Genomic DNA, 27,993 nt, shown 5'->3' with positions numbered 1-27,993 from the left:
TTTTGGCCTCCGTAGCAGCGGATGGCTAGCCTGTGGTAGTGGAGCTGAAGCACCCCAGGCATATTTGCCCTATCGAAAAGACGTGGGTCTGGGAAGTGGACCTACCCAGAGAAGTTCAGACGTAACTCATCTGTTGCGCGTCGGTGCTGCTGGAACAGCTAGACGTAGCCCCGGGCGGCGAGTTTCGGGCTGCGGAGTTGAGGAAGTCGGCTGTCAGGTCACCCTGGTGTGGGGGAAGCTAGTCGTCTTCCTTCCCTCTTCTTCCACATGGGTTTTTTAAAGGCACATGAGTTTTTCCCTCTCCCCTCCTGTCTTTCTCACCAGAGAGTTTGCTGCTTTTACAAGTCCACATCAGTAAAACGAATTCCACAGTTGTGTGAGAGCTTTGAGTTCCCAGATTACATGAACGGTCCCCAGATGTATGTTTTAAGGGGCAGGAAGAATGGTACCATAAGTATGAGACTATTTCTCTTAAATAATCGAATGTATTAAATACAATTCAGTTCTTAGACACTACCATCCTATGCGTTCCTAATAGAGGGGAGAACACTTGAAATTTTGCACTGTTTACTTTAAGAAAGGGATGAAGAAACAGCTAGATCTCCTTTTAGGAATTGATCTGAAAGGCCAAAGAGGCTTGCCAGTTTCAACTTAACTCTTTCTGGTTTCTCTGAGAGCTGTGGCTCTTCCACTTTCCCTTGGAATGCACTCAGAAAGGATGAAATAGCCTCTACGTGAGTGGGGGAGGGGAAAAGACGTGGCAGCAGTGTTCTTTCATCAACTTTTTGCTCATTTTTTTAAAGGTTTTGAGAAGAAGCATATTTCCCCTTTTAGGTTTAGATGTAGCTTATGAATGAGGCTGGTCTTTTCATAAAATAATCAGATGAAATATGCAGTCCGCATGGCAGGAACACTGGAACTTAATTTATAAAACATATTAAAGGGATTTTTCTGATCAAGTTTCTATGGAGAAAATGGATACCTTAAGCAGGAAATATTTAAGAAGCTGAAAGTGAACAACCTTGCGTATGCTTTGCCTTGATTTGAAATTTAAGTAGACAGTCCGTGATTTTTCTTTAACTTTGGCTTTTAGCCTGTGAAATATAGTTTCAGTCTTAAGTATGACCTTCAAATTTTACCTTTTCTTTCTTTGGGAAGCATAGGTTTTGTCACTTACCTTTAGAAGTCATGACAGGTTTGGTTTTGGAACATTATGCCAGTGTTTTAGATAGCCGATGGCAAATGCTTCTTATAGATTTAACATAGACTAACTTGGAAAAGGACTACTTTCTCTCTTTTTGGATGAGTAGTGCTGTTTCCTTTGACATCTTAATATGAATTTTATTTTGAAGTACTGAAAGTGAGGACTTTAGTAAGCAGATAATTATATTGGCCATTTTGTGTCTGGGTAACTAAGGTAGTAAAACAGATTAAAAAATGTATACAGCTTTTAATTATTGCAGAAAAATTTAGACAGTGCAAAAGATTTGAAAAAAGAAAGTTTTATATCACCTAGGTAGTAGTCCAGGGTGTTGTAAGTGAATCTTGGCTTTTTGGTAAGGAGATGTTAACCTTTTCTAATACTGCAGAGTGGGTTGTATACTGACAAGAAGTATCTTTCATAGGGCAATTAAGTTCAGATTCCTGCTTTTATTGCAAGAGTGCAGCCATAAAGCTTGTGAGCCTTCATTTTTGTGGAAGGAATGCCTTATTTTATTTAGCATTTAATTATCAACTGGGATATAATTACTGCTCTTAGATTTGGAAAGTGTACCCTGTGAGATACATAGTAGCAGTTCTCAATCTATTTTGAGGTCATGAAATCTATTGAGAATCTGATAGAAGATGTGGACCCTGGGTCAGCAAATACAAGTTCACACATCTGCTTGGAATTTTATATACATTTATAGATACTCTCTCCCACTCCTAAGTGCATCTATAAACTCTATTATAAGAACTAAAAAATAGAAGAGATATGAAATTAATTTTTAAGGATATCTAGGTATCTTGAGGCAGAAGTTTCTTGAATATTTCTGACAATTGAGCTGGACTTGTAGATCTCACTGGACTTGAGTATATAGATGACCCTAATGAACTTTTGCTAAAAGGGTTTTGACAAAAGTTAATAGATTGGTGGGAGAATAATTGAATTGCTAAATTGTTTAGGCCAATAATACATCATGTTGGCCTTCTCCCTTCCTTCTCAATATGTTGTAACATATCTTTGGTTCTATTCTGAAAGTGGAAAATGTGTGAAAGTAAACAAAAATAAATTGCACAGGCCCTTGGCATTAAAGTTTATTTCTCTTCTTACAGTGGGATCTTGAATCTTATAATTAAATCATAATGATTGTGTGTGTGTGTATGAATATATGAGACAAGCCAAATAAAGTGTGTATGGATATTTGTGAAACTAGTTAAAGCTTTGTTCGTGTTTCTACTTGATGAAATTTATTTGTATAAATTGAGCTATCCTCTCATTAGCTTTCCTCTAGCCAAATATTGTACCTCAGTAAAAACTAATGAAACTCAGAAGACTTCTTTAAGTTTACTCCAGCAGTTTTTGAACTTGATATAATGAAAAGCATTCCTTTTCCTGATGTTTCTTTGGATGATCACTGTGACTATTAGTGTATTTGGTTGGTTATTGGCAAAAAATACAGTTTAGAGATTGATGCTTTTTACATAGTGGTCATCAGTGAATGAATAGTATCTTGGACTTCTTCCTCTTCCCGCTTAGAGTTTCATATGAGTGTGTCCGTGTTTTGGTGGTTTACATTTTTTCATTTAAATAGTAATATTATGATATGTCAAATTAACATACTCAGCCTTTCTCTCTTGGTTGGGCATTTGAGTTGATTACCATCGTAAGTAGTACAAAAAGGAGGCTGTAATTTAGTGGTTTATTTTATCCACCTTTATAGCTGTAGTAAACTTTAACCAGTTTTCTTTCTATCTGCATTTTTCTTAGGAAACGAAACATGTGACAATAACATCTTACATCAGTATTTTTTCTTCCCCCTAAAAGAATTTTCTAGGAGGATTGAACTGGGCTCTAAAAAGATTTTTTTACTCTACCTGATAACAACTAAAGCACTTTATAAAGTGTTCTTTCATATATTGTATAATTTGATCCTTAAAATAATTCTATGAGGTAGTTTTATATCATCACCATTTTATACATGAAGAAACTGACGCTCAGAGAAGTCAAGTAATCTGACCAAGAATATAGTAAGTGGCAGAACTAGAACTTGGACCCAGGTTGTTGTCTGTTTTCTGATTTCCCGCTTCATGTGACTTCATCCTTGGTAGTTGGTCAGACTGACTTGGAAGTAATGAAGTAATGGAAGGAAAAAAAATCAATTCAATAGCATATTACCAAGGTATTAGAAATGTTTTCAACATCTAGGGTTGGAATAACATAGGGTTCCTGGTTAGTAGTAATTAACTTTGTCATTCCACTTGATTTAATTTAAAAGCATTTATAATGTGCCCAGTAGACTATGGGAGAATCCAAGGAGTGGTAAGAAGTGTTTCATAGGAGAAATAGGATATGAAAGTTACATGGCATGCAGCCATGTTACTAACATTTTACTTCATGTTAAATCTGAATAAGTACTGAATGGAAACCCATGTCTAGATTCACATCCTCTGCAACCATCAGTTCGTTTTTCCTTATTCTAGTATATGTGGTTTTATTTTGTATATCTTTTCCTCAGCTTGACAGCTTGGGATCTGGCTTTAGAAAAAAGAGGTAATTGGAAGAAGAGGGAGACTAGGTTAAAGAAAAATGAAACTTTTGCAGAAGAGCCTTGGGAGAGATGAAGTTAGGGTAAAGTATACCTGGGCCTCAGAGGTGTAATCCATCTATTAGTAGGAGAGGGGCTGCTAAAGCCAGTTTGAAGTATTCTGTTCTGGACTAATGGGCCTTGGCCTGAATGGATCATGGTCAGAGATTAAAAGTATGTATAACCTCTTTTGTATTAGGAATGATCTTTAAGAAATACTATAGGTACATATGGGAATTTGTTCTTATCTGTGCAGAGTGGGTTAAACAAAAGTTAGTTTCTCTAGATGTTTTCCATTCCAGGTATCAGAGTTACGTTATTTTGGAACTACAGTAAGACGCAAGAATTAGTAGTCAACAACTATAAAATAAAAAGCCATTGAACGTTGATATGAAGCATCAAATAGAACAGTCTCTTCTGTTGTGCATGTCTATAGCAACAGCAGACATGGACTCTATAAGCATATTGTTAACATTTTGGGAGAAGGTGCTTTTGTAAGATTTCTGAGGAGTAAGTAATAGAAATGGAAACTTGCAAAGTATTAATCATTAATTTTCAGATGTCTATTTTAATCTATTTTCTGTGTTTTTCTGAGTTTATATTTATAAGATTCTTCACCTCAGTACCTAGCTCTATTGCCCTAATGATTTCTCAAGCTTTTCAACCATGAATTGTTTTCTGAAATTTTTAAAGAATTTTGGTTAAGAAGGGAAATTTGTATACAAAGCCAGGACTAGTGTTTAGTTTTAGAGAAATGAGAAAAATTATCCTGAAGGTGTTTTCCTTGATTCTCTTTTTTTTAAAATTGAGGTAACATTGGTTTATAACATTATATAAATTTCAGGTGTACATCATTACCCACGATTCTGTATTGTGATCATTATTTATTGAGCATTGTTATTATGTACTAAACATTGTGCTGGAAGAATCAGGATAACTTCTTGTTTGAAATAACATACATAATGGAGGACAGTTACATAAGATTATGTTTATTTTATTTGAGAGTGTTTAGTAAATATTGATTAACTGGGTTTAAGTAGACTCAAGACTTCTCTTACACTTTAATCTTGTATTAACTTAATTTGCATATTTAATTCCTTCAAAAAATGACCAATAAGTGTTTATTTTAGTGTTTCTAAAACCTAGTTATCCAATTTAGGACCTCAGAGCCTTACTTGCTGTGTACATATGGCCTTTATTCTTGCCCACTTTTTCCAACAACCTCACCTCTTTTTTTTAAGCCAGGCAAGATTGTATTCATATTCAAAAGTTGCATGAAGACATTCTCAAATTTACATGGTCTCAAATTTACCAGTCTTTTAACATCAAAGATATTTGGAGACTAGATCTCAATTTACTGTGTTTAAGTTAAAAAAATCTTAAATAATGATTTTTTTTGAAAACAGTGGACAGTGATCATAGCTACCAAGTAATAGAGTTTTATAAGTAAATAAAACACCAATGTTTGGCATAATAAGGGTGATTATTAATAACAAAGTAATTGATATATTTTAACAACTTTGTTGAGGTGCAATTGATAATACAGCAAACTGCACATATTTACAGCATACGGTTGACAAAAGTATATACTCATAGAAATGTCAACACAATCAAGGAACATATCCATCACTCTCAAGAGTTGCCTCATGCCTCTTTGTAATCCCTCCCTCCTCTCCTTCCTGCCCTTTCCTCATCCTTAGGAAACCAGGATCTTTTTCTGACACTTAAGATTAGTTTGTATTTTCTAGAGTTTTCTATAAGTGGAATCATATAGTATGTGCTCTTTTTTAGTCTGGCTTCTTATACTTAGCATGATTCTTTTGAAATTCATCCATGTTGTTATGTGTTCATTCTTTTTTAATGCTGAGTAGTATTACATTGTATGGATATACCACAATTTTTTTTTTTGGTCCCTTTACCAGTTGAGGGACATTTGAGTTGTTTCCAGCTTTTAACTGTTATAAATAAAGCTGGTATGTGCATTCCATACAGTCTTTGGAGGGATATATTCTTTCTTTTCTCTTTTGTAAATATCTAGGAGTAGAATAACTACACCATGTGTGATAGGGAAATGTTTTTTCCCAGTCCCTGGCTCATCTTAATTCTTTTAACAGTGTGTTTCAAAGAGCAGGAACTGTCTCTATTCACAGACATTATGTCTGTGTAGAAAATCTGAGACATGGTTCAGAAAAGTTCTTGATCTAATAAGTGAATTCAGCAGGGTTGAAAGACAGAAAGTCAATATATAACAATCAATTGGATTTCTGTATATTAGCAATGAACAATTAGAAATTAAAATTTAAAAGTACCATCTCAATAGCACCAAAAACAATGAAATATTAAGTATTAACTTTACAAAATGTGCAAGATTTGCATACTGAAAATTAGAAAACAATGATGAGAGAAACCAAAGAAGACCTAAATAAATGGAGAGATATACCATATTCATGTACCGGAAGACTCAATATTGTTAAAATAACTATTCTTCCCAAACTGATGTATAGATTCAATGCAGTTCCAGTCCAAATCCCAGCAGGATTTCTTATAGAAACTGACAACTCATTCTAAAATTGACATGGAAAAAAAAGGAACTAGGAAAGTCAAAACAATTTTGAAAAAGAAGAAGAAAGTTGGAAAAATCCACACTGCCTGATTTCAACTTTACTATATAATTGCAATACTCAGGACAGTGTCGTATTGAAGAAAAGATAGATGTACAGATCGGTGGAACAAAGTAGAGAATCCAGAGGCATAAAAATGGTCAATTCGTTTTTGACAAAGGTTTAAAGGCAATTCAATAGAGAAAGGATAGTCTGGAATAGTTGGTTATTCATACTCAAAAAGAAAAAAAATCTCTGTTTTATTTGGCACTTAGTATCCCCCATTGGAAATTGGGCAACTCTCCTGCCCAGGGATTTTTGTAAATGTTGGGACAAATGATACAAAGGCACCAATGGATATGAAATATGAAATAAAATTTGCTCAGTAAACTGAAAAAGGGTTCCTCAGGACAAGGGCTTAGGTTTAGTTCAGAATGAAGCCAGAGTGAAGCAGGGTAGTTGCTTTTAGTTCTTTTTTTTTTTTTAAAGATTTTATTTTTTTCCTTTTTCTCCCCAAAGCCCCCCAGTACATAGTTGTATATTCTTCGATGTGGGTCCTTCTAGTTGTGGCATGTGGGACGCTGCCTCAGTGTGGTTTGATGAGCAGTGCCATGTCCGCACCCAGGATTCGAACCAACGAAACACTGGGCCGCCTGCGGCGGAACGGGCAAACTTAACCACTCGGCCAGGGGCCCAGCCCCTGCTTTTAGTTTTTATTGTAGCTAGAAGGAGGGATCTTTATGATAGTTCTCATGTGTGGGATTTACTTGGTTTCAGCTTCTCACCCACAACAAGGGAAGGAATGGCTTAGCTTTCTTTCTGATTTACCCACATGTGGAGCAAAAGGAGGAGGGAAGTAGGGCTTCATAGCAGTCAGCACTCAAACATCAAAATAGAATCTTTTTTTTTATTACAGCCTCCATGCAAAAAATACATTCTATGTAAAAACTAGTTCAAAATGGTTCATAGACCTTGAGGTAAGACCTAAAGCTATAAAATGTCTTGAAGAAAATATAAGACAAAATGTTTTTGACCTTGGGTCAGGCAAAGATTTCTTAGATATGACACCAAAAACATGATCCATAAATAAACAAATTGATAAATTTGACTTCATCAAAATTAAGAACTTCTGCTGTTTGAAACATAGTGTTATGAGAATGAAAAGACAAGCCACACAACAGGGAGTAAATATTCCCCCATCACATATCTGACGAAGGACTTGTATTCAGGATACATAAAGAAGTCACAAAATTCAGTGATAAGGAAACAACCTAATTAAATATTTGGCAAAAGATTTAAGTAGAAACTTTACCCAAGAAGGTATATAGACAGCAAATAAACATACCAAAAGATATTAAACGTCATTAGTAATTATGACATTGCAAATTAAAACCACAATAGATACCACGATACACCTGGTGAGAAAATTAATTATTAAGAAACGTGAAGGAAAAAAAGAAAAACAACAATACCAAGTGCTGATGAGAATGTGGAGCAATTGGAGCTTTTATCCACTGCTGATGGCAATGCAAATGTATAGTGACTTTAGAAAAACATTAGCAGGGCCGGCCAGGTGGCGCAGAGGTTAAGTTCCCACATTCCGCTTCGGTGGCCTGGGGTTCACTGGTTCGGATCCCGGGTGCGGACATGGCACCCCTTGGCACGCCATGCTGTGGTAGGCATCCCACATATAGAGTAGAGGAAGGTGGCCATGGATGTTAGCTCAGGGCAGTCTTCCACAGCAAAAAGAGGAGGATTGGCAGCAGTTAGCTCAGGGCTACTCTTCCTCAAAAAAAAAAAAACAAGAAAAGAAAAACATTGGCAGTTCTTCATAAAGGTAAACACACACTTACCGTACAACCTGGCATTCCTACTCCTAAGTATAGCCCACTGAAATGAGAATTTATGTTGATTTCTTTTTTAATTTTGCTTTTCATTTCAATTTTATTAAAATATGCTGAGTCAATAAACAAATCAGAATTTTAGAGCAAGAGGATATGACGTTTATCAAAAAACATTATGTACTGCTAATCCGTTAATATTCACTCAAGTTAGATATGACACGTTACACATTCATTAGGCTCATTGGGATTCACATGAACAAAACAATTACAAATAAAGAATCCAAGATGACAAGTTAAGAAACAAATAATAGACTTAATTGAGAGAAAGTGGGCTGTCTTGAATTTTTTTCAGTAGGAGAGATTAGTCCTTGACAAAAGCAAAATGCTATATTAAAAAAAGTCTTTATTGGAGGCAGGACAATCACCTGGACCAAGTAATCTGAAGAATTGCTCACAAGTAATCTAGCTAATTGAAAATTTAATCTTTAATATTAATCAACAGATGATATTTTCTAAATATCTTCTCTTATAAAATATATGTTGTAATTTCTAAAACAATCTACCAGTTTACACATGTAATAATAAATATTTTTTCACTTATCATTTTTACCTCATGCCAACACCCAAGACACACTTGTTCACATATATAATGTTTTACATTCCAGTAAAGATAATGCAAATGTGTGGTGATAGTGCTAGACATTGTTCATTTATAAGTATTATAGGAGCAAGTGATGAAAACTAAACAGCTAAAATGAAAGTATATAGCTACTAAAATAATTCAGGGGATCACCTTGCTAGATTGATGCAATTGTTTTGGCAAATAAATAATGTACTGGGAGATATATATATATATATATATATATATATATATATATATAGGTTCTGTATCTGTTTGTCAAGAGAAATTTACAGTTAATGTGCTGGAGGAGGAGTCAAAATTGTCATGGTAGTAGACATAAGGACTAAATGTAATATGGTATACTAGATAGGATACTAAAATAGAAAAAAGGACATTATTTTAAACTATGTATTTTAGTTAATAATTTATCAATATAAATTCATGAACTGTGACAAATGTAACATACTAATGTAAGATATTAATAATAGAGAAACTAGGTATGGGGTGTATGGGAACTTTCTGTACCTTACAACTTCACAATATTTTATAAATCCAAATATATTCTAAAACAAAATGTCTGTTAAAAGGAAAACAGAAACAAAACACTTGCAATACTTTCATTGCCTAGTTGGTTGTGTATGTGTTTAGTTGCTGTTCTGATTTCTTTTTTTTAAAACAGCTTTATTGAGAGATAATTCACATACTATACAATTTACCTTTTAAAGCGTACAATTCAGTGGTTTCTAATGTATGCAGAGTTGTGCCACCATCATAATGATCAATTTTAGAACGCTTTTATCACTCCAAAAAGAACCCCCAGATCCATTAGCAATCACTCCCGTCCCCTTCCCCCTACCCCAGCCTTTGGCAACCACTAATCTACTTTTTGTCTCTGTAGATTTTTTTCACTTAGCATAATGTTTTCAGGGTTCATTTGTGTTGTAGGATGTATCAGTACTTTATTTCTTTTCATGGCCAACTAACATTCCATTATATGGATGTACCATATTTTGTTTATCCATTCATCAATTGGTGGACGTTTGGGTTGTTTCCCCCTTTTTAGTTATTTTGAATAATGCTGCTATGAACATTCATGTGCAGATATTCGTGTGGACATATGTGTTTTCATTTCTTTTGGGTATAGACTTAGGAGTGGAATTGTTGGGTCATATGGTAACTCTATGTTTAACATTTTTTAGGAACTGAAAAACTGTTTTCCAAAGCAGCTACACCATTTTACGTTCCCATTAGCAATGTGTGACTGTTCCAGTTTCCCCACATCCTTGTCCACATTCGTTATTTTCTGTCTTTTTTACTATAGCTATCCTAGGGGCTGTGAAGTGGTATCTCATTGTGGTGTTCATTTGCACTTCCATACTGATTAATGATGTTGAGCGTTTTTTCATATACTTATTGCCATTTGTGTCTCTTCTTTGGAGAAATGTCTCTTCAATTCCTTTTCCCATTTAAAAAAATGGACTATATGTATTATTTTTATTGTTGAGTTCTAAGAGTTCTATATACATTCTAGGTACTAAACCTTTATTAGAGATATGCTTTGCAATTTTCCCCCCATTCTATGAGTTGTCTTTTCACTTACTTGAAGAACAAAAGTTTTAAATTTTGATGAAGTCCAATTTATCTGATTTTTTCTTTGGCTTCTTATGCTTTAAGTGTCATATCTAAGAAACTATTGCTCAGGTTTATGTCTAATTGCCTAATCAAGGTTACGAAGATTTACACCTATGTTTTTTCCCTAAGAGATTTATAGTTTTAAACTTCAAAGTAGTGTTTGACCCATTTTGAGTTAATTTTAGGGTCAATTTAAAGTTTTCTTAAGTTTATTCCCAGGTAATTCATGTATTTGTTGCTATTGCAAATGAGATCATTTTTTATTGCTTCCTGTGATTGGTTATTGTTTGTATAAAAAGATCCATTTTTAAAGCAATGCCATTTTTTCCAAATGATTATTTTTCAGGTAGTATAACTTGCTTAAAAAAATTCAGTCTTTAATGAAGTTTCATTGAAAATTCTGCTTTTAGAGTAGTTTGCCTTCACCTCGTGTTCCTTATTTAAGCTTAAAAAATCTAGAATGTATATTGTACAAAATTTTACTTTTCATTGTATCCTTAGGGTGGTGAAGACACTACAGTTGCCTTATCAGGACTTCCTATGTAAATCAAAAACAGGTGAAATTTGTTTTGGAGCAAAAGGGATTGTGGGTGTCATTATGCCAGCTAGAGCTCCACAGTAGAGCTGTGGAGTTGGTCACTTGGATTTTGCTAACTCTGTCTATGATTTGAATTTGTCTGTCCACTTTAGTGCTACTTTGACTCTTTTTTAGTTCACTTATTTATTTATAGAAACAGAAATTTTGTATTAAAATATGTTTATTAAAGAAAACACAGAAGTTGAGTGAAGAGAAGTGGCTGTGATCCCACCTCTTACCATTGTTAACATTTTTTTGAGTTCTTTTAATTACAGTATAAAGTCTTTATATATATATATATGCAAATATATTCTTTAATCTTAGAAATAAGGCTTTAAAGCTGCCTCATGTATATATTTAGCACTCTCCAAATTAGAAAACAAACCTAGTTTTAAGAGTTGAAAACTCTAAAAAGTTGCTGGTTTTTTATATTATTGCTTTTTTCAATACTCTAACCAATATTTATTGATATTCATGTTATGGAATATACACAATTTCATTAATTTAGTCAGTTTATACAACCATGAGAAGATAACTGCAAATTCTTTCTTAAAATCAGAAATATATAGACTATGTTAATATTTGGAAATACCAGCATTTGTGAGCAACAGGGAAAGCATGTATAATTTAATTTTTACTTCTTTTCTTTCTTCCCTTCCATTGCCTCTGTCCATTGTCTTCTCCCACTCAAATTCCTCTGCTAGTGGATTTGGCTACTTACCCCTTCCCATTCTCTTAGCCTAGGGTTGAGGTTGCCTGGGCTTCCCACCATTCTCCAAGTCTTCTTTTTCCATGTCCCTTGAGGCACCCTTTACAACAAGTCCAGCTATTCTTGAGTTCTTGCTGCACCTCTAAAAGTAACGTTTCGTAAGTGTCTTCTGTGTGATGTGTGGGGTATCGTACTAGGCACATTCATCTAAATTACTGCTGTTTTTTTTTATTACTTGCTGGCAGTCAAATTTGGTCTCATATTTTGATACCTTACCTTTTTGCTTATTCTGCTTCCTGTTAAAGGGACCACCAAATAAAGGTGGACATTATTGATGAAGCTTACTCATTTGAGGGGCTCTAAATTTCACTTACAGTAAATTTTTTATAGTCTCTATCCTGGAAACAGGAATCCTGACCTTTTTTCCTTCATTGAGAAATAGATGCATTTCTAACTAAAGTGTTTGAAATAGTTGAGAGGTATATTACATAGTTTAAAATATGCAGTTTAAAAGTCAGTGATGAATGACACCATTTTAATAACAGTAAGATTCATTTCTTTCTCAAGCCTTCTTCAGCTTACATTTATTCGTAAAATGTTTCTGGTTTAGGGGAACTTCACTTTCCTAGTTGAAGCAGAAACTTTAAACATTGAGTTTAACTTCACTTTAAATATGTCATGCTGTTCTCTTCTCACCTGTAGGGTTTTGGCTGAGAAGTCCACTGATAGCCTTATAGGCTTTCCTTTATATGCCACATGTTGCCTTTCTCTTGCCGCTTTTAGGATTCGCTCTTTATCTTTAATTTTGGACATTTAAATTATAATGTGTCTTGGTGTGGGCCTCTTTGGGCTGATCTTGTTTGGAGCTCTCTGTGCTTGGATGTCTGTTTCCTTGCTTAGGTTAGGAAAATTTTCAGCTATTATTTCTTCAAATAGATTTTCTGCCCCTTTTGTCTCTCTCTTCTCCTTCTGGGACATCTATAATATGAATGTTAGTGTGCTTGATATTGTCCCAGAGTTCCCTTAGACTGTTCTCATTCTGTCTAATTCTTTTTTCTGTTCAGCTTGGGTGATTTCCTCTAGTCTTTCGTCTAGCTTGCTGATCCGTTCTTGTGTATCATCTACTCTGCTATTGAGTCCCTCTAGTGAATTTTTCATTTCCAGTATTGTATTCTTCATTTCTGATTGGTTCTTTTTTATATTTTCCAGTTCTTTGTTGATGAGCTCACTGTGCTCATCCAGTCTTCTGCCAATATCTGTCAGCATCATTATGAGTTTTTGTTTGAACTCTTTGTTGGGTAGGTTGCTTATTTCTGCTTCATTTAGTCCTTTTTCTGGGGTTTTATCCTGTTCTTTGTTTGGAATGTATTCCTTTGTCTCCTCATTATGCCTCTTTCTCTGTGCTTATATCTTTGTATTAGATGAGATGGCTATGTCTCCTGATCTTGGAGAAGTGGCCTTATGTAAGAGATGCCTTTTGACACTGAGTTTAACTTCAATTGTAAATCCAAATTCCAATTTAATTCTTTTAAAACATGGATTAAAACCACATTTATTCTTAAACTCTGTAATCTGTGATATAGAAGTAGCATTTATTGGATCTCTAACAGTTGAGCAAAAAAATTTTAAATATCATTGAAAAGTATTGCTTTCTGGTGGTAGGGAATAGAGAGGGATAAATACATGAGGATTATTTAACTTATTTTGCCTATAAAAATATTAACTAGGGGCCGGCCTTGTGGCATAGTGATTAAGTTCGCATGGTCCACTTTGGTGGCCCAGGGTTCACAGGTTCAGATCCCAGGTACAGAACCTAGCACCACTCATCAAGCTATGCTGTGGCAGCATCCCACATAAAATAGAGGAAGACTGGCACAGATGTTAGCTCAGCGACAATCTTCCTCAGGCAAAAAGAGGACGATTGGCAACAGACGTTAGCTCAGGGCCAGTCTCCCTCACACACACACACACACACAAAACCTCAAAAACCTAGAGGGTTGATGAGAGAAACTATTAATGAGGGCTGTGGGTTAAACAGAAATTCAACTCGTACTAGCACATAGTGGAATTTATGTAAGTATTGTGGGACAGGGAGTTGTCTTAACAACTGAATTCAGGAGTATGATTAGACTTCAAGAACAACTGGAACATCAGAATATTTTCTTCTCTCACTTGTCTTCTTCTCTGCTTATCTGCTTCATTTTTTAACCTTCTAGATACTTCATTCACTTTTTGACCTGTATGTGAAAACTTGGTTCTCCTGAGTTTTATTTCTGTAGTTCAGGCATTCAAAGAGTGCCTACCATTTCTTTCTCAGTTTCATTTTCAAAATTTCCAGGAAAGAACTTTGAATAGCCACTTGATTAGGGAGAGGTATCATGCTATATAACATGACTACTGAAAGTATGGGGATGAATTAAAGGTAGAGTGGAGTGATAAAAAAGTGGAAGGGAGCAGTTTCCAGAAGAAAGAGAGCAGGGGTGGTAGAGGTGCCATATAGGCATAGACAGAGGTATGTGTTTTTGAAATGATCTTATCTTCAGGTTCTTTCTGACAGAGAACACTTTGAACTTTGGAAGAACTTCCAAAAAGATAGCCTGTGTAGCACTTTCAGTTAAGGGCAATATCTTGATTTAGAACTTCTTCCCAGCCGAATCTTGAAATGCTGTTCAATTGGAATTATACTGATGACTGGAGTTCACTGCTCAGATATGGAAAGCTGTGGGAAAGAGGCTAGTATATCTTCTGAATTTTTGATGGAAAAGTTGGTCATACCATTAAAGTAATTGTCCATCAGATTGTAAATATTAGAGGTGTAGTTCAGTCTCTTTGGGAGCAGAAGTATGACTGGAATTCATGGAGTTAAGTTAAAACAAATGGCAATTTGCAGAAGGATTATAGGGAAGAACAGAAATATAACTAGTTCTGTTAGTAATCCCTCTTAATCGTCTTGGAATATCCATCCTACTTATGTGGAAGAGACATGCCAAGTCTTGATATGTACTACATTGTAATGGCCTGAATTAGAAGCCTGAATTTGTGTTGGTCTTTTGCATTGACCATAAAAACTATCAAAAAGACTAAAGTCTAACACAGATGTTAGGAAGACCAACAGTTGAATATGGGATTTGTATGAGGAAAAATCAACTTAAAGCTAGAGCCCTCAAAAAGAAGGTTTTGAACAGTTGTGGAAGGTATGAAGAAGCTGTTAGAAGGAGCCCTCTGGAAAATTTTTAGTGCCAAAGAAAGTTTAGAATATCAAGCATTCTTTAGTCTGCCTTATTAATTTTTGAATGATTTGTCTGGGAAAGACAAACTTTTTTAAATGTAGCAGTTTTTTCCTTTGAAGAAAAATGTTAGACCAAAAGGCCGATAGAATTATTTGCCAGGTGCCCTGTTCTGCTAATTCATTGAATACCTTGTACATACAATTCAGTGAATTGTAACTCAGAGTTGTAAATATTTACACTGTGGTACAGCTGTTTTAAAATCTGTTCCAGTTTTGATTGACCTGTGAGTATGTGGGACTGGACTTTCCTAGAAGGAAGACTGAAGGAAAGTTTTGGATAAATAGTACATTTTGCAATTTATTTTTATCCAGGCCTACCTGAGAATATGTTTCCCAGGAAGATTTCTTCCATACTGTTTTTTTCCCAAGTTTCTAAAATATAATATCATGCATATCAACCATTATATGTAATATACATGTATGTTATAAAAATTAGATAATAAACACTCATTAACCTGCCATCCAACCAAAAACCAGAATATTATCAGTAATTTATCCATACTGTTTCAGCACTGGATTTTATTCCAGTATAAATTTCTTTGTATCTTTGACTTTTCTTTGGCTGTCTTTTCTTTCCTCCTCTCTCCCTTTTCTTTCTTTCTTTTAATTGAATCAGGTCATCTTAGGGAGCTGAGATTTACCTTTCTTTTAAAGGAGATGGCATCCACTTTTACCCATTTAAATTTTGTTTCAAGCTTATTTGAGGAATTAGAACAGGAGACATTTATGTCTTACTATTTTTGATAAAACCCTAATGTCTTTTGGGATGCTTATAGTGATTCGCTTTGCAAGCTGCTAACTGAATGAAGGTGGATATAAATGGAAGTGAGACATAAGGAAACCATTATGGTTTTAAAATTTGTGCTTGATAAAGATAGGCTTGCCTATTAACATGTCGCTTAAGGTTTCTGAAAGAATGTGGATGAGACATAGTATTAAAACAGATTGGAGGAACCATTCTATAGAGTAATTAGAAATTCGCTGATATTTTTCAGAAAATAAGTTGAAGTAAAACCTATTTTAAAGGCAGAGAGCACTTTTTGTGTGATTCAAAGAATGTTTGTATCCAATGGTTCTCAAAGTGTGATCCCCAGACTAGCAGCATCAGCATTGCCTGAGAACTTGCTTAAATTATCTAGGTACCTCAGACCTTTAGGTGATTCTGATATAGCTAAAGCTTGAGAACCACTGCTACACAGGGATATCTTCATTTTTATTAACTAGCTTAGGTTGGCATGGTAGTTTGGGGTAATGCTGTATGGGTCTGAACTTTCTATTGCAAGTGACAGAAGTCCGTCTTGAATTAGCTTAAGAAAAAGGGAAGTTACAGGCTCCGTTGGCTGGATTGGAAGATTATTGGGGTAGCTGACAGATTCAAATAAATAAATAAGTAAGTAAGTAAGTAAATAATAATTGGAAGAATCAAGGCCATGGAGGTTGGAACTGCTTGTCTGTGTGACTTTGTCCTGTTTATAGATGGGGTTCCTATATATCCTTAACAAGTGAGAAAGATGGTCACAGGCAGCTCTAAATTCACATCCTCTGAGCTTAGCAATTTCAGAAAGACCTGCTTTTTACCGTTTCACAAGCCCACCCCTTAACTACTGCGTTCGTGGGAATGAGGCCTTAGCCCGGGTCATATGTCTATCTCTGGGAGGAAGGAGAATAGAAAAGTGTGCTACTCTGACAGTGTGGTTCACTACTAGATATCTGGGTTGTTTTCAAATAAGCTTGACTATCTTTGAAGCAGAGAGAGAAATTTGGAGGCTTTATAGAGTTAGAAAATGGAACATGCTCAAATGTGTATAGCATTTGTTAGCTACTTTTTTGTATTAGAGAGTGGTTAACCACTTCATTAAAGGCTTAATATGGCATCTGTTGGTTTAGGTTTATTATTTTGTATAGAGTTAATTTTTTGTGACTATTAAATTATATTTATGCTAGGGCATCTGGAAAATATGGAGAAATAGATAAAAATCACCTAATGTTCTGGTGTCCAGAGACAACTACATTTTGGTGAATTTCCTCTACATATTTTCTTGCATAGTTATGATCATATTATGGTGTTAATTTTTTTCTTTGTTTTGATAAGTATTCATTAATAACTTTCTGTCAGAGTAGTATAAACTTAATCTTACCCAACACAGATTCCACCAGTGTTGTATGATTCTAGTATATTTTTTTAAGACTATTTTTTTAGGGCAGTTTTAGGTTTACAGAAGTTTCCCATGTACTCCCTGCCCCCACACACGCATCCAACATCCTCACCAGAGTGGTACATTTATTAAGTTGACGAATCTACCGTGACATGTCATAAAGTCCATACCTTACATTATCCATTCACTCTTGGTGTTGTATATTCTGCTCTCAGTGTTGTATGTTCTATAGGTTTGGACGAATGAATAATGACATGTATTTATCATTGTGATCTCATTTTCTTTTTTTTTTTTTAATAAACAATTCTTTTTTTCTTTTTTTTTTTTGTTTTTTTTTTTGGAGGAAGATTAGCCCTCAGCTAACTACTGCCAGTCCTCCTCTTTTTGCTGAGGAGGCCTGGCTCTGAGCTAACATCCGTGCCCATCTTCCTCTAGTTTATACGTGGGACGCCTACCACAGCATGGCTGCCAAGCAGTGCCATGTCCACACCCGGGATCCGAACCAGCGAACTCCGGGCCGCCGAGAAGCGGAACGTGCAAACTTAACCGCTGCGCCACCGGGCCGGCCCATCATACAGAGCATTTTCACTGCCCTAAAATTCTTCTGTGCTCCACCTGATCTTTTTTACTATATAGTTTGCCTTTTCCAGAATGTCGTATAGTTGGAATCATACAATATATATAGCTTTTTCAGATTTGCTTCTTTCACTTAGTAATACACATTTAAGGTTCCTTCATGTCTTTTATGGCTTGATAGCTCATTTCTTTTAGCATTGAATAATATTCCGTTGTCTGGATGTACCGTAGTTTATTTACCCGTTCACCTACTGATGGACATCTTGGTTGCTTCCAAGTTTTGGCAATTATGAATATAAAGCTGCTATAATATTCATGTGCAGGTTTTTGTGTAGACATAAGTTTTCAGCTCCTTTGGATAAATACCAAGGAGCACGATTGGTGGATCATATGGTAAGAATATGTTTAATTTTTTAAAGAACTGCCAAACTGTCTTCCAAAGTGGCTGTACTAGTATTCCCACCAGCAATGAATGAGAGTTGATGTTAATTTTTAAATCTTGTTTTTTCATTTAAATTCACAACTTAAAGGATATGTTCATTTTAAGTTACTTGACATATAGCACCATCATTAGATATTTTTAATTGTTAATTTGTTAAATTTGTTTAATTGTTCACTTGATGGGCAAAAAATGGCTATCTTATGTCAATTTTCTGTGTCCTTAATTACTAATGAGTGAACTTTTTTTTTATTTAACTATAGTTTCTCTTTTGTGACTTTCTGCGCTCTTACTCCACTTATCTGTTAACATCTTAGTGGTTTTCTTACTGATTTTTATGAGTTCCTTAAATGAGTTCTATTTACTTTACTTTACTAGTTTGTAGTTTATAGGTTTTTAAAAAATATATAAACCTAAATTATTTTGTGTATTTAAATTCATCTGACTTTTTTTTTTAATGTTTTATTTTTCCTTTTTCTCCCAAAGCCCTCCCGGGTACATGGTTGTGTATTTTCAGTTGTGGGTCCCTCTAGTTGTGGCATGTGGGATGCTGCCTCAGCATGGCTTGAGGAGCAGTGCCATGTTCGCGCCCAGGACTCGAACTGGCAAAACCCCAGGGCGCCAAAGCAGAGCACACAAACCCAACCACTCGGCCATGGGGCTGGCCCCTTTTTTTTTGAGGAAGATTAGCCCTAAGCTAATATCCGCTGCCAATCCTCCTCTTTTTGCTGAGGAAGATAGGCCCTAAGCTAACATCGGTGCCCATCTTCCTCTACTTTATATGTGGGATGCCTGCCCCAGCATGGCTTGCTAAGTGGTGCATAGGTCCATACCCGGCAAACCCTGGGCCGCTGAAGCAGAGCATGCAAACTTAACCACTGTGCTGCTGGGCTGGTCTTGAAATTCATCTGACTTTTGATAGGTTATTTGTTTTATCATTTTTAAGTTCAGAAATTCTTTTCTCCTTTCAGGGATCCAATAACTGTTCTGTTGGTATTTTATTTTTTGTTGATTGTAACTCTTTAATCCATCTAGAATTTATTTTATTTATTTATTTATTTTTTTAAGATTTTATTTTTTCCTTTTTCTCCCCAAAGCCCCCCGGTACATAGTTGTGTATTCTTTGTTGTGGGTTCTTCTAGTTGTGGTATGTGGGACGCTGCCTCAGCGTGGTCTGACGAGCAGTGCCATGTCCGCGCCCAGGATTCGAACCGACGAAACACTGGGCCGCCTGCAGCGGAGCGCGCGAACTTAACCACTCGGCCACGGGGCCAGCCCCCATCTAGAATTTATTTTGCAGCGTGATATAAGGTGAAGGTATATTTATTCTTCATGTGATTAGTGCTTTGAACTTTTACGTAAGTTCTTTCATTCTTTTATTTTTTGTGGGGAAGTTTAGCCCTGAGATAACATCGGCTACCAGTCCTCTTTTTGCTGAGGAAGAGCTAACATCTGTGCCCATCTTCCTCTACTTTATATGTGGGATGCCTGTCACAGCATGGTGTGCCAAGCGGTGCCATGTCCGCACCTGGGATCCTATCCGACGAACCCCAGGCTGCCGAGAAAGTGGAACATGCGAACTTTACTGCTGCACCACTGGGCCAGCCCGAAGCTCTGTCATTCTTAAAATGCAGTTTTCAAGCTTCTTTGTAGTAATTTCTGTATGCTAATGGTTCTTGACTCCTTGTGAGGTTTAAGGATGATGAAAGATGACAAAGAAACTTTAGTGACAATATATTTTAGCAATGGAAAAATGATAACCTCTTATCTGACAAATCTAAACTTTCTCATCAGAGTTAAATATTTAGACAACATTTCTGATTAACCTTCTGTTAGTATAGCAAAAGTATTTTTATTTTCTGGGAATAACGTTTATTCATGAAGAAAATTATGACAGAAATCTGCTTAAACAGTGAGAAGATTCTAGACTCTTTAGGCAGCCCAGGATTTTGAAAAAGCCTTGTGCTTTGGCAGGAGCCCAGGGGAGGAAGTGTCTGCATCTGCTACATCCTAGAAGCCTTCCCAAAGAGTTACTGTAAAGCAGCCAAGAGAGCAGTGTATTTTCACTGCTGTGGAGTTCTGGAAGTATCTGGAAGTTTGCAGCAAACTTGAGGGAGGAGACTTAGGAGTACTTCCAGGATGTCAGTTTCTGTGATGATCTATTTTTATTGAAATTCAAGTTAGGGGAAAGTAGGTTTTTTGTTGTTGTTGTTGTTGTTGTTTGCAGAATAGGGAGCTTTCCAATATGGACTTGAACCTGTTGATTTAGGTGAAGTCACTTGGGAAGAGTCAGAGGTGCCTGCACAAAGAGGAGTAGGGTGACAAGTCAGAGTAACCAATGGGAGCCTGTTACTGGGGCAAACGGTACTGTAATGGTAACTTATTCTCCTCTAAAATAGTAAGAAGGACTTAAAGTCCATTTACGTGGTGGAGAAGGAACAAGAGAAGAGTGCTAGCAGGGCATATGGAAAAGCAGGGTAAAATCTTTCTGCTCATTAGTTATCTGTAACCGCCATGAAGAATCCTTTCTAAAAAAGACAACACTACTAGGGACAAAGAAAAAAAGACAGAAGGGCTTTGCTGCCAGGTTTTAAGAAAAATGCCACAGCTATGTACTGGGCTAAGGATTTTTTACATAGAACACAGTAAATAAGAGGGAAAGCTCAACACTGGGTCTTTTGAGAGAAATTACTGGCTTAAATCGACAGGCCTGTTTATTCTTTTTGGACTCTGTACAACTTTTTAAAAACAACAGTGTTACTGAGATATAATTCATATGCCATACAGTTCACTCATTTAATGTTCATGATTCAGTGGTTTTTAGTACTTTCAGAGTTCTTCAACCATCAATCGCCATAGTCAATTTTAGAACATTTTCATCACCCCCAACTCTACAACTTTTAATTGAACTTATTTTAAAATTTAAAACTATATAGAGAAAAGATGGAACAAGTTAGGAATTTAAGGGATTAATCAGAAAGCTTTGAAAGCTTTTTTTCCCTTTAACGCTTATTCTAACATTTCAGAATATATTTTGATAATATTTAAATTGTTACTTTAATTAACTGGTATATTTTTATGGGAAATTCATTGTTTAGATCTAGATCACAGATAAAATTTATTTTTCAGGCTATATGAAAGAGGTATTACTATCCAGTTAGTCTAATTATGGTAGTAACTAAGGAGAAAAACTCAGGTTGATTTTTTAAGCATAGATTATCAGGTGATAACAAACATGTCTATTTTTCTTTAAATAGTGATGAAATGAAAAATGAGATAGTAGCTCTTATTAAATTATTATATCAATTTACAAGAATTCCATGGGCAACCTTGGAGTCTGATTTACATTTTGTTCGTAGGAAAAATAGGTAGGAACTTTTCCTACACTTCCTTTTTTTTCTTGTAATGCTCATATTTCTCTTGTAGGAGTGTGAACCTGTAAACTTAAGTCTTCCAAGATGATCGGGTATATTTTAATTGTAGTGATTCTACTTCCCCAGTCTTTGGCCCATCCAGGCTTTTTTACTTCAATTGGTAAGTTTTAACTGCTTTTTGGTTTGTATTGTCTTTGTATTGAAAATTTTCCATTTTTTAGTATTTTTAAATCAGTAAAAACAAATGTAGTGTATTCCCAGAGACTGAAGCATTTTCAGTCCCTGCCCCCATCAGTCTCTTTTTAAAATTCACTTTTGTTTCTCTTCAAATTAGTTTTTTCTGATAGCAAAAGCAATACATTTTCAGGTTAGAAATTTATGAAAATTTAGAAAAGCGTACCAAAGAAAATTCTCTGTTAATGGATCCACCCAGCAAATAATTTAATGCGTATACTTAGTCTTTTTTAATGCACAGATACACAAATAATATAGTGCACACTATTTCATAACCTTTTTCTATTTAAGAATCTACTGTGAACACATTTTTTGTACATGATAATTTTTTGAAAATCTCTAAAAATATCACAAAAATAGCATATTGGTTAAAGGGGAAAAATACAGAAGTACATAGAACATCCACATAGCCTCTTTCTCCGGTAATATTCTTCATGGTTTGATTTGTATATTTTCCTATACGCATACTTCATCTGTCTTCAGTGAGATGTTTTCCTTCATCCAATTGACCAGTTTTACCCGTGTGATTGTAGAGCTAACTAAAACACAAGTATTGTATTTATGACACCTGATTTCAGGATATAAAATGATAAATCCTCTCATTCCATTATAAATATGTTAAAATGGATGATTTGAATTTCAGTTGTGAAGTATACTTTTTGTTATTGAATAAAAATTTACTTCTAATTAGTCTCACAAACAAAAGCTGAGGGGGGAGGTGGAGAAGAAGAAACATTGATCCTTGGAAAGTAGTGTTGTTTTGTAATTTAAAAATAAACTTTTAGATGAAAAGACAGTCTTGCCAGTATCATCCAAGCTTGCAAAATTAAGTAACTTGACAATTAGAATTGGAACACATGATTAGAAAAGTTTTTGGCTTTATTTTTATTTATCTGGTAAAAAAAAAAAAAAGAGGAAGATGCACTCTGCAACAGAACTGATTCCTTCCAGTTAAATTCTCTCATAGAATGAAGCATTCTCGATCATTCTTAATCTATTCTAAAATACTTGTGTTGACGAATACGGGTATTTGATAACCTTCTTTTCTTCTCCTTTCTAGGTCAGATGACTGATTTGATCCATACTGAGAAAGATCTGGTGACTTCCCTGAAAGACTATATTAAGGCAGAAGAGGATAAATTAGAACAAATAAAAAAGTAAGCAAAATGTTTTACTTAGTATGACTCTGACACCACCAGGATGTTTTCTTTCCAGAGCTAAAACATTCTCTGAGTGGAAATGAAAGCCATCTGTCAATCTTAAAAAGCTAGCTGAGATGGTTAAAATAGGAACACAGAAAATAAGAGTTAGAGCTGGGCCAAGAGTTCACATGGAAGAATATGGATTGAGATAAGAATATAAGTGGTATGGGGGGGCTGGCCCCGTGGCCGAGTGGTTAAGTTCCCGCGCTCCACTTCAGCAGCCCAGGGTTTCACCAGTTCGGATCCTGGGCGCGGACATGGCACCGCTCATCAGGTCATGTTCGGGTGGCGTCCCATATTGCACAACTAAAGACACTCACAACTAGATTATACAACTATGTATCGGGGGTCTTTGGGGAGAAGAAGAAGAAGAAGAAGAAAAAAAAAAAGATTGGCAACAGATGTTAGTGCGGGTGCTGATCTTTGGAAAAAAAATATATAAGTGGTATGAGTTGTTGACTGACAATTTTTGAAAATGGTTGCTAATATTTTATGTCTTCCTCTAACCTCTTCTGGAGCAATTTTTCAGTTCTATTTATCTTTCACTCCTGTGGTTCATTCTAGAGATTACAGTGATAAGTATGGTTAGTATTATTTAATTGATAGAGTTTTTCTTCAAATGCTAGTTTATTTTTAATTGACTCAGGTTCATGGTTAATGCTGACCTGAGAATTCCTCTCTTTTGTTTAATGAGAAGCTAAGTATTCAACATTTTTTGTTTTAAGATATAGTTTCTGGGTACTGAATGTAAAAGTTTGATTTAAATGAACATGTAACTGAATTTGGATTGGGCTAATTTCTGCTTTGTAATGATCAATTATTTGGCTTTCTGGACCTGTGGGGAAATGAATGTTTAGACTCTTACTAGAGAGAACCAGTCATAACTTTTACTAAGAAGCTTTTACTAAGCTTCCAGGAAGAAACAAAACTAAAATGAAAAGTCTTATAGTTATATTTTGATTCTGCCAAGCTATATTTTATTCATAAGAGCTTTTTGCTGTTTAAAAAAACTTTATAATTTTACTTTAAAAATAATTTTTAGATATAGTTTTAACTTAGAAACCTCTAATCTAGTCTTTTTTTGTGAATACTAAATTGTGTTTTTCTTTATTAAGTGTGTGTATACTCCATTCATATGTCTTATATATATAGGTGGGCAGAGAAGTTAGATCGGCTAACCAGCACAGCGACAAAAGATCCAGAAGGATTTGTTGGGCACCCTGTAAATGCATTCAAGTTAATGAAACGTTTGAATACTGAGTGGAGTGAGTTAGAGAATCTGGTCCTTAAGGATATGTCAGATGGTAAGTCAGATGGTAAGACTAATGAACTCCCCCCTCCCCGCACCCAAAAATGTAAGTCAGTATTGCTCCCACCTATAGAAATGCCAAAAGTAGTGATAAATTCATTTCCCAGAACATAAAGTGTTCAGTGTTGTAACTGAAGGGTTGTGTTTGATTTGTGAATTTAGCGTTAATTTAGTCTAGATCCTGAATTCCTTGATATAAAAAATATAAGATGAATGAAAACTGGAAACAAAGAAATAAAAATAAAGCTGTATTGTAAAAAAAAGGAAGTAATTTCTGCTGTTGATGACTAACACTGGTGCTGTTTGCTTTGAAATCTATAAAAAAATGAATCAATTATTTGGCATATAGTTTCATTTTTAGGGTTATCAGTTTCATTTTAGGATTACTTTCAGACTAAAAATTTATGGGTAAATCATGTTCTAATCAATTTTTAATGTATTGGGAGTGGTACTATAAGGAAAAATGTTAGCTGTGTTCTACATAGTATACTGAAGCTTAGGATTGTTTTACTTGTTGTAGATAATACATTTAAAAACTGAGGTTCAGAACAGTAATAATGAATGTCTTTCTAATTGAAACAATAAAATTGTAGTTGGAGTATTGAGGTGTTTTAGATATTTTAGTAACAGACGCTGAAAACTAAGTCTGGAATTATGCTTAGTATGCAGTAGAGGCTCACATATTTGCTGAATGACTCAAAATGGCAAAAAAAAAAAAAAAGGAGGGGAGAGAGGGTGAGAACTAAGGTAGCTATAGCTATGTAGATGAAATACTCCAAGGGTGCTTACAAGTGTTTGTGAACAGTAAAGTAAACTATTAGGCATAGGACAGGAAACCTTGAAAAGAAAAATTAAGGCAGGCACTTGTGAATACTTCTTCACAGTAGGAGGGAAATACCTGTGATTGTTTTGCTTGCCTCTGTAACAACAGAGAACGTTTTTAAAGTGGTGTGTGTGTGTATATACATATACTTATATATACATGTATATACACACATACATATTTATTTATTTATTTTAAATTCTCAGGTAATGACTTGTATAACCTAAGTTCTTTTATAAGGTAAACCTTGAGACTTTGGTGTTTTAATCTGTGATAGTCATCCCATAATGCTATAATATATGTATTTTTTCTCTTTTTATTAGAGAGGATTTAAGCAGCATCACAGTCTTCTATAAAACTTGTAAAACTTGCTTGTAAAATTCCACGTGGATATTGTGACTGAGAGTTGGTCTTAAAACTGAGAAACATGCTTGATATGAACTTTAGCCTTCTTCCAGCTAGTTGTTCATTCATACATTTCCATTAACATAAAAATGCCTGGCTTTTTGCTGATCAAAATCTACATAGTTGATTATAATTAAATAAGAGGGGTGAGACGTCTCATATTTAACTTTTATTTGCAAGTGATGACATGTATATTATCAAAATTTTAAATCACTTTTTGTTGTTTTATTTGCAAGTGATGGCATGTATATTATTAAAATTTTAAATCACTTTTTGTTTTTGTTGTTTTGGTTCCTAAGGAGTATTTAGCATCCATTCTCCTTAAAGGTTATAAAGTTATCAGTAATTAGTTTGATTTCTGCTATATTTTATATAAAACCTTTTAAAATTAAAATTAGGTTTTATATAGAGCAAATCTTGATTGATGAACACTATATTCAATAATTAAACAGATCTAAATATATTTTAATAAAGTAGTTTACCTGATGATCTTAAATAAATAATTAATATCTCTTTTTTCCTTTCAAAGAATTCCACCAAACTTTATATATTTACATATTTATGTGATGGGCAGCACATGGAAGAAGACAGAACTTTATTTAAGAGCATACATTTTACTTACCATCTGTTATCTGAAACTATAATTGGTTGCCAATGAATGTCATTTTCAAATCCATGAATTTGTTCATTTTTCAAGTTTAGTGGAGGCTATATTATGTAACTAAAAACTCAGTCATTATGTTAGTTGATCTTTACCTACTAATACAGATTTAATTTATGCAGTGACCTCAGATTACTTAAACAACATTAGAAAGTATTGGGGAAGATTAAACAAGTTAGAGGTGTGTCAAGTCTCATTCAGTGTATTTAATTTTTTCCTGTTGAGCATGTGGAACTTTGATGATATGGTGGGAAATTATCATAAAATAAATTTTGAAAATCCTTGTAAAGACACTGTTTTGGAAATTGGAAGTCTGTGACTTTCTAGAGTCTTTTTTTTTCTTCCCTCCCATTTCAAGGCTTTATCTCTAACCTAACTATTCAGAGACAGTACTTTCCTAACGATGAAGATCAGGTTGGGGCAGCCAAAGCTCTGTTGCGTCTCCAGGACACCTACAATTTGGATACAGATACTATCTCAAAGGGTAATCTTCCAGGTAAAAATTCTTCTAGTATATAAAACACCTATCACTTGGCTTCTCTGGTCAGTCATTAGGACAATGTTAATGTAAAAAAGCCTTTTGTATTTCAAGATTTTTAACTTTAGTTTGTTTTACAGCCTTTGAGAACAAAACAACCCTCCTTTCTCTAGGGCTTAAAAGTTATGGATAAGCTTCTAGCTTGTTACTTTGAAAGCTCATAATTATAGGGACTAACTTAAGTAGGCAATTTTAGCATGTAAGAAAAGAAACATTTTTCCAAATATTTTTCTTTAGAACACCTAGTGTTTGTGTGTAAAGTTATAGCGAATTGGTAATCAAAGTTTATCAGTTCAATAATTTAAAAACCCAGACATGTTGGTTATTCACAGCTTTTTAAACTATTTTTCAGTATGGAAAATCCTGCTTTCTGACCTATTTTTGGCAAAACCCTCTTTTTTTAAAGTTACAGCTGACTTCATAATTTGCTTAAAAAATTTTTTTTATTGTGCAAAACATAACAGAATTTACATCTTAATAAATTTTAAATGTGTAGTTTAGTGGCATTAAGTACATTCACATTGTTGTGCAACTGTCACCAGCATCCGTCTCCATAGCTTTTTTCATATTGTAAAGCTAAAACTCTACACCCATTAAACAATAACCCTCCATTCCCCTCTTTCCCCAGCCCCTGGCAACCATCATTCTACTTTCTGCCTCTGATTTTGATTACTCTTTAAGTACCTGATAGCCAGCCCCAGTGGTCTGGTGATTAAGATTCAATGCTCTCATTACCGTGACCTGGTTTGTTTACCAGTCAGGGAACCCCACCACCCGTCCGTTAGTTGTCATTACTGTGGTGGCTGTGTGTTGCTGTGATGCTGAGAGCTCTGCCACCAGTATTTCAAATACCAGCAAGGTCACCCATGGTAGACAGGTTTCAGCGGAGCTTCCCAACTAGACAGATTAGGAAGAAGTACCTGGCCACCCACTTCCAAAAGAATTGGCCACAGAAACCCTGTGAATAGCATTGGAGCATTATCCGATATAGAAGGAAGGTGAGAAGAAGGCACAAAAAAAACCGGGCAGGGTTCCACTCTGCTGTACACAGGGTTACTAGGAGACAGAATTGACTTACCAGCTCTAACAACAACATGTATCACATAAGCGGAATCATGCAGTGTCTTTCTGTGACTGGCTTATTTCACTTAGCATAATGTCCTCAAGGGTTATCCGTGTTGTAGCATATGTCAGGATTTCCTCCCTTTTTAAGGC

General features: G+C 35.0%; 2 protein-coding genes across 6 annotated transcripts in view; one reads left to right on the top strand and one right to left on the bottom strand.

The window, feature by feature from the left end:
• Positions 1-261, bottom strand: part of NUDT13 (nudix hydrolase 13) — a 35,446-nt gene extending 35,185 nt beyond the window's left edge. The window contains exon 1 of one of the 2 annotated variants that reach the window (XM_014858890.3): positions 106-261. The gene's annotated coding sequence lies outside the window, so the exon portion shown is untranslated. The remainder of the gene's footprint in view (positions 1-105) is intronic. The other variant, XM_070490235.1, reaches the window with a different exon arrangement.
• The window catches only part of P4HA1 (prolyl 4-hydroxylase subunit alpha 1), a 79,739-nt gene that overhangs the window by 733 nt on the left and 51,013 nt on the right, over positions 1-27,993 (top strand). For 2 of the 4 annotated variants that reach the window (XM_014858886.3, XM_014858885.3), the window contains exons 2-5: positions 21,659-21,766; positions 22,901-22,997; positions 24,195-24,346; positions 26,599-26,736. In XM_014858886.3, coding sequence (XP_014714372.1) covers positions 21,691-21,766; positions 22,901-22,997; positions 24,195-24,346; positions 26,599-26,736 — 463 coding nt within the window. In that variant the 5' untranslated portion in view covers positions 21,659-21,690. The remainder of the gene's footprint in view (positions 1-21,658; positions 21,767-22,900; positions 22,998-24,194; positions 24,347-26,598; positions 26,737-27,993) is intronic. The other 2 variants (XM_014858888.3, XM_070490208.1) reach the window with 1 other exon arrangement.

Source organism: Equus asinus, chromosome 2, assembly GCF_041296235.1.
Source record: "Equus asinus isolate D_3611 breed Donkey chromosome 2, EquAss-T2T_v2, whole genome shotgun sequence".
Lineage (NCBI taxonomy): Eukaryota > Metazoa > Chordata > Mammalia > Perissodactyla > Equidae > Equus > Equus asinus.
Note: the sequence above shows the minus strand (reverse complement) of the source record. Positions and strands in the feature narration are given on the sequence as shown.